The sequence below is a fragment of the Lathyrus oleraceus genome, chromosome 1 (assembly GCF_024323335.1).
Source record: "Lathyrus oleraceus cultivar Zhongwan6 chromosome 1, CAAS_Psat_ZW6_1.0, whole genome shotgun sequence".
Classification (NCBI taxonomy): Eukaryota; Viridiplantae; Streptophyta; class Magnoliopsida; order Fabales; family Fabaceae; genus Lathyrus; species Lathyrus oleraceus.
In genome coordinates this window covers 96,958,411-96,965,608 of record NC_066579.1, presented here as the reverse complement: position 1 = coordinate 96,965,608, position 7,198 = coordinate 96,958,411, and the positions used below count along the sequence as shown (strand labels likewise).

The 7,198-nt window shown below is 31.8% G+C and overlaps 1 protein-coding gene across 1 annotated transcript; it reads left to right on the top strand.

The window, feature by feature from the left end:
- Window positions 1-4,304: 4,304 nt before the first annotated feature.
- LOC127119027 (ribosomal RNA small subunit methyltransferase) lies at window positions 4,305-6,573 on the top strand. The gene is made up of 2 exons (XM_051049250.1): window positions 4,305-4,730; window positions 5,673-6,573. Exons 1-2 carry the CDS (start codon window positions 4,425-4,427, stop codon window positions 6,426-6,428), a joined length of 1,062 nt encoding a protein of 353 aa, XP_050905207.1. The 5' UTR covers window positions 4,305-4,424; the 3' UTR covers window positions 6,429-6,573.
- The last annotated feature ends 625 nt before the right edge of the window (window positions 6,574-7,198 follow it).

Below are 7,198 nucleotides of genomic sequence, written 5' to 3'. Positions count from 1 at the left end.
CATTATTTTTTCGCTTCACTTTAGAGGGCGCTTTGTTACAAAAGCGCCCTCTAAAGTGCGTTGTCTATTCCAATTGTTCGCTCCTTATTTTTTCTCTTCACTTTAGAGTGCGCTTCTTTAAGAAAGCTCCCTCTAAGGTGCGCTGTCTATTCCAGTTTTTGGCGTAGTGAGTGGCATCAAAATCTATATCATTGGAGCCCTCCACGGCCTTCAACTTCTCCTCAATAGTTTGGACTTTCTTCTCCATTTCGTTAGCAGGTGGACCAAAAACGTCGTATATAGGGCCGACTTTTGGGCTAAAGAATGCACTGTGTTGGTCATCAATCTTAATGACTGAATGATTGATGACTGTCGTAGGAATAACACATGTTGTAGTTGTAGGGATTTGAACTGGAGGGTTGCCTTGAGGTGGCATAATATTCTCCACCATAGCAGGGTCGACAATAGTAATAGATCTTTGTTGGATGTCCTCTTGGATTTTGGCCATGATCTCTTATCCTCTAGCGACAACTTGGATGGTTTCCATTAAATGCCCTATTTATGCGTGAACTTAGGACACATCTTCTCTCAGGGTAGCCTGATTTTGCTCAAGTTGATCCATGATAGCTCTTTGGTTGTTGCGTGTGTAGCAGGAATATCGGGAAGTTAGCTTGGTGTAGCGGGTTCTGTTGAAAAAGGTTAACGATGAGTTATTCGGTTTTTCTTTGAAAATGTAGAATGATGTATGAATGCATTTTTTTAATTCTTTTATTAATGCAAAGCTCTTAATTGTCATGTTATTCATCGCGTGGAATATTCAGACATTTTATCATTGTAATCAGAAAATAAGTACACGTAAGGTAGATCACGAAAACCTCATTCATTCATTTTGGAACAAATAAGTACAAGGGAATTGAAATATACAAGCTTTTTGAATTGGAAACAAACATGCAATATTACAAATCGACCCTAAAAGTAACCCCTTGAGTCATACGAAGAGCTTCAATGTCGGTGATTAGCTCGACCATAGTCCTCTTACAAAATTTTACAAATCTAAAGACTTGTCCAGGGGTGTTTTCTAGGCACATGACTAAATCCGCCTTCTTTAATTTCTCCAGAAAGTCTTGGAGAGAAAAATTGGTCAACACAACCATATTGACATATTTGTTCTTCCACTCATTGTAGAGATTTTATAGGTTGATGATTGCGTCCATCTTAACCATTGTAGCTTATGCCCCAAGGCATCTCTCTTCCCAATACATACGGTTCTTTTGTAGATCGAGGTAAGCTTGATCAAAGATCCCCTTCTTAAAGTTCTTAATTTGTTCACAAGCTCTTCCAAGTTGAAATTGCTCATGTAAGAAGCTTAGGTAGACCTTCTCCCTCTCCAACTGCTCACGAGTCAGATGTTCCTTGCACTCTTTGAGAGTATTCCTCAGTTCTAGGATTTGGGCCTCACAATCTTCTCTGGTCGATTTCTTTATAGCATTTGACAACTCAAAAGTCTTCTCAGGATCCTTGACAGTACGCCAAGCTTGATCCAACTTGTTGTTTCTGAAGTTTAGCTCAGAGTTTTCTCTTAATAGGGTACCACCGATCCATTCCTTCTTTCCTTCAACCTCCCTTAACCTCTTCTTGTTGCTCTCAAACTCTTATTTGACTTGCTTACCCTTGTCTTCCAAGTCTTTGTTCCTTTGCTTGGTACGATTGAGCTGAACTCGTAACTGAGTCTTTTCTAGCTCAAACTCTTTGATTTTGTTGGTAAGCTTGTCAACATCTTCTTGCAAGATGAGCTCAGGTTCTAGCACAAGGAAGGATAGGGATTCAAAGAAGAATGACATCTTAACAATTTGAGCTCGCTCTTTTGCCTAAAGAATGTAGGGTTCCTTGTCTACGACGTTTTTTCCCCACTCTTGATCAATTCTGATTATCCTTGTCCAAGCTTTCTTCACTATCCTCACAACTGGGTTGAGTGGGTCCATATCATTGATGATGAGAGGCATAAGGTATTCGTCTTCGGGAGGACTTACAAAAGCATGCCCCAATTTTTTATTATTTGTTCTTATACTGTATTAACTGTTCCTGACATTAAAAAGTGGATGATGGGTTACTTTGATTGGACAATACTTCCAAATCTACTAATTTTTTTCAATTCACTTTGCAACTATTGAAATTAATTTTTTTTGATATATAACCTTTTCTTCTGTTTTATTTGATTTATTTAATATCAAAAGTCCACCACAAAATAATATAATAATATCTTATTATTTTATAATTAAATATTCAAATATAAAATATAAATAATCTAACAACTTCACAAATAATTAAACATAACGTGAGCCGTGCGAACCCACATATCATTTACTAGTTAAAATAAAATTATATTTTGACAAAATTCATTAACAAAAAAATAACATTTATGAATATTTGAGTTTGTTGTTGTCATGTCGTTTCTCTTTTCTTCTTCTTTGCTGTCCGTTATAGAAAAAAGAATTGTTAAACTTGACATTAAAAGTAAAAATACTTTAGTAATTTTTATTATTATTTTTTTAGTTCATTTTTAATTAATATATTTTAATAATTTTAACATTAATTTTTTAGTGTAATAACCGTTGCTTATGCGACTATTTTTCACTATCAATTTTTTCTATATTATTTATTTGCATATTATTAATTTTTTCTCTTTTATATTTACTTTTTAAAGTATAAATTATTATTATTATTATTATTATTATTATTATTATTATTTTCAAGTCTAATGTAAAATTACTTTAAAAAAATTATATCATAATTGTTTTGATAGAATTCAAGATTTTTTATGATTATATATTATTAACTAACTTTATTTTACTACTAAAAATTATTTTTAATACTTAAACATTATTAATCAACTTCATCACTTCATTAACCAATTTTCTTTTAATACTAAAAATTATTTTTAATATTTAGTTGTTTATTAACCAACTTTATCACTTCATTAATTAATTTTTTTACCTTTCATTAATCAATTTAGTTTTACTATAAAAAACAACTATTCATATAATATGTGCGAACATTGTTCATGGGTATTATTCACGCACGTGTGTATGATTCATCTGATACTATTCATACATTGTTCATAAAAATATATTATTTATTTAAAAAAACACTATTTATAGTATAAATACGTTCATACATGTCAAGATTTAGTGTAATGTTGGTGTCAACGTAGCACACCTGTTTTTTTAATTATCCAAATGACTTAAGCATCAACCATTAAATAATTGTGTATCATGAATCTATTCAAACAAGTTAGGCAAAACAATAACTTTTTTTAACAAAAACAAAAATGGATTTGTTATAAATTGAGGATACCGAACTTGATCATGTCAACTAACTTTGAAAGTGAAGTCTTAAATCATGCACTAGCAACTACATCAAGTCTCAGTGATGCTTGTATAATTTTGAATGATTTTGCTTTGTACCGTAAGTAAAATTCTTGTATTGAGAATTGAACCAAAGTAGTTGGTCCGTTACCATGACTTAGGGATGACAATTTGTCACATCTCTAATAGATATTCACAAAAATACTCACAATGGGTAAGATATAAATCAATAAATTTTTTTGCTTTGGACAATAAGTAAAATTTCTTTATCGAGAATTTAACCAAAGAAGTTGGTCAGTCACCATGACTTAGGGAATATGGATGATAATTTGACCCATCACTAGTGGATATTCACAAAAATACTCACAATGAATAAGATAAAAACCCACAAAATTGGATACAGACATAGACTCGGGTAATTACTCACTTAAATAAGCGGGAATAAGTGCGAGTATGAGCACCTTAGCATCACTCTGCTTCATACCCGCACACCATATAATTATATATTTTAATGTATATTATTATATAAAAATAAATATCTATCAATTTTTAAAAATACATTAATTTTAAACTACTACATATTTAATATAAATGATCATTTATTTCATAATTTAACAATAATTTTTTTAAAAAATTAATGTTTTTAAAAACTTAAAATGATATGATATTTTAACTTAATTTATTTATTTTTATTAAAAATATAGATAACGAGTACGGATACGTGCAATTACTTACCCATAGGGTACGAGGGTACGAGTATGAGAGGCAATGACACCCAAACACATATAAAATCCGGTACGAATATTTTTTCAAATGAGAAGTTTTCCGCAATCCTAAAAAGAATAATTTTATTTAAATTTATATTTTAAATAAAAAAAGGTTAGTAGCCTAAGAAATTGGGCCTGGATATTATATTGGGCCATCAAACCCAACCCAGCCCAAGTTTAACAAAACCAGGGCAAGGGTTTTTCCTTCTACTTCTCTCCTTGTTTCGTTCTTCTTCACCGATTTGTCACCGGTACCGTTTTTTTCCAAACTCATTCACTTCACCGAGTTCTCATTCCTCCTTTCGTTCTATCAATGGCAGGAGGTAAAATGAAGAAGGAAAAGGGGAAACCCTCACAACACACACCCTACCAAGGTGGAATTTCTTTCCATAAATCTAAAGGTCAACATATACTCAAAAATCCACTACTTGTTGATTCAATTGTTCAGAAATCTGGAATCAAAACTACGGATGTTGTGCTTGAAATCGGTCCCGGTACCGGTAATTTGACTAAGAAGCTTTTGGATGCCGGTAAGAAGGTTATTGCGGTTGAAATCGATTCTCGTATGGTTCTTGAGCTTCACAAACGGTTCCAAGGAGTCCCTTCAAGTCGCCTCACGGTATAAGCTTTTACGGAATTTGAAATAATTTGTATGCGTGTTTGGTTTTTGTTGAATTGTATGAATTTGAAATAGAACTAGATCTAAGTATAGAGATTTAATTTTTACTATCAAAATTTTACTAGTTCTAAGCTTCAATAGTTAGGGTTTTAAAATGCTAGTGTTTTTATTACTTCATCTTTGATGGCTGAAAATGTTATGGAAGTAATTAGTGTATGCTAAACTAATTTTCCTTAATGCTTGGTACATGATTTAACAAGCGATTGATGGTTAATTAGAAGCGTTAAGATTGGCCCGAGTTTCTCATAAAGTTGATAAACAATATCTCATTTTGTTACTTTGCCATCTGTTAGATATATCATCTCCTCCTTGTTGGAGGAATGAACCGAGAATTGATTTGATTCATCGAGATAACAACTGTTTTTTTTGTTGCCTAATTCTGAAAATACTGGTTTGATTTAGCCGAGTGCTAGAAACAATAACAGGAGTTCTGTGCCAATTAGTAAAGCATAGCACTTAATAATCGTAGTACAAGACCACAAGAACTCGGGGTAGCATCTTCTAGTGGTGTGGGTGTATATTATTTAGTTGAATGTCTGAATTTTTAGTAGGATTCGGTTCTATATCTCAATGCATTTTCTTCTTTTACCTGGCTAGAAAAGAAAACGTTAACCTTAAATTCATGATTCTTTTAAATGTCGTTTTTGAAAGAAGTGGCATTTGGGTATTGTTTACAGGCATGCATCAAATTAAGTACAATGTATGTAAGGCTGTTTTTTTATTGTGTTTTATAAGTATCTATGTTAATTTGCATGACATGCCTCTGAGAGTATGCATGTTTCTTTTTCCCCCTCTAATTATCATCACTTCCCCAAAGCAAGAGATATTTTTCCCCATAATTTGTTATTAAAACTTGCATCTTGATTTAATTTATTATTACAGGTTATCCAAGGTGATGTGCTGAAAACTGAGCTTCCTTATTTTGACATATGCGTGGCGAATATTCCATATCAAATATCCTCTCCTCTCACATTCAAGTTACTCAACCACCAGCCTTCATTTAGGTGTGCAATCATAATGTACCAGAGAGAATTTGCCATGAGATTGGTTGCTCTGCCAGGTGACAAACTCTATTGCCGTCTTACTGTAAACACACAACTCCACGCTCGTATCTCCCACCTCCTCAAAGTTGGAAGAAACAATTTCAGGCCTCCACCAAAGGTTGATTCCTCCGTGGTACGTATTGAGCCTAGAAAGCCTCGTATTGAAGTTAACCAAAAGGAATGGGATGGATTCTTAAGAATCTGTTTTAACAGAAAGAACAAAACACTCGGTGCAATATTCAGGCAAAAGAATGTGATATCTATGCTTGAAAAGAATTACAAGACCGTGCAGGCACTTAAAATCTCTCAAGAAGGCTTGTTGATGGAAGCAGACAATAAAGTCGACTTCTCAAATTTTGCTGATTTTGTTGACGATCAAGAGATGGAGGTGGATGATGATGGAGTAGATGATGATGAGGATGAAATGGAGCTTGAAGATGGGGTTGCAAATGGGGCTCAATCTGAATTCAAAAACAAGGTTTTAGGTGTTCTGAAAGAAGGAGATTTTGAAGAGAAGAGGTCGTCCAAACTCTCCTTGCAGGAGTTCTTATACCTGCTTTCTCTATTTAACAAAACGGGCATTCACTTTACCTGATTATATGTTTACCATTATCCAATTTTGTTTACAGTGTTTATTTTTCCTTTCGAAAAAGAGTAGTGTCTGATTAAATGGTCTTTGCAACTTCTGCACTGTATTTTGTTGAGCTCATTCATTAATGTATACCTATATAGTTGAGACAGATTGAATTTTGCTCTTGTTTTGCTTTGCTTTTATGAGGATTTATTTTTATTATAAAAAAAATTAAATTAAGATTATATGCCCGTGATTGAGATGAGTTATTTTAAGCAGTATTATATTAGAAAGATCTTGATTTTCTTTAGTATAAACAGTTTTTTAATTAAGTTTTGAAGTACATTTTTTTTTGAATTATGAAAATGTAAGATAAGACATCATAATTTTGAAATAAATATATAAAATTTTAAAATTTTTTTTATTGTTTTATTTTTCAACATCTTCAAAAATATTTTTTCATTTATAGATTGTATTAGTCCCACATTCAAACGATTCATATTTTACAATGTCTTGTAACAATTGATTTAATTCAATTGAATTGTCTTTTTATATTAATTATTTATACTATATATTGTTGGACATTTATATGTAATAGGCTGAAAAATATTTATTTAATTTTATATTTGAAGTTTAATTTTTAACATGTAATTAGAATTATAATTAAGAATTATATTTTAGAAAGATATTTGTTTGTCGATTGCAAAGTTATAAGTTAAATTTGAAAATATTATTTAACCATTTTATTTTAAGCAATGTAATACGATAGACAAAAAAATAATAATGATTAATAT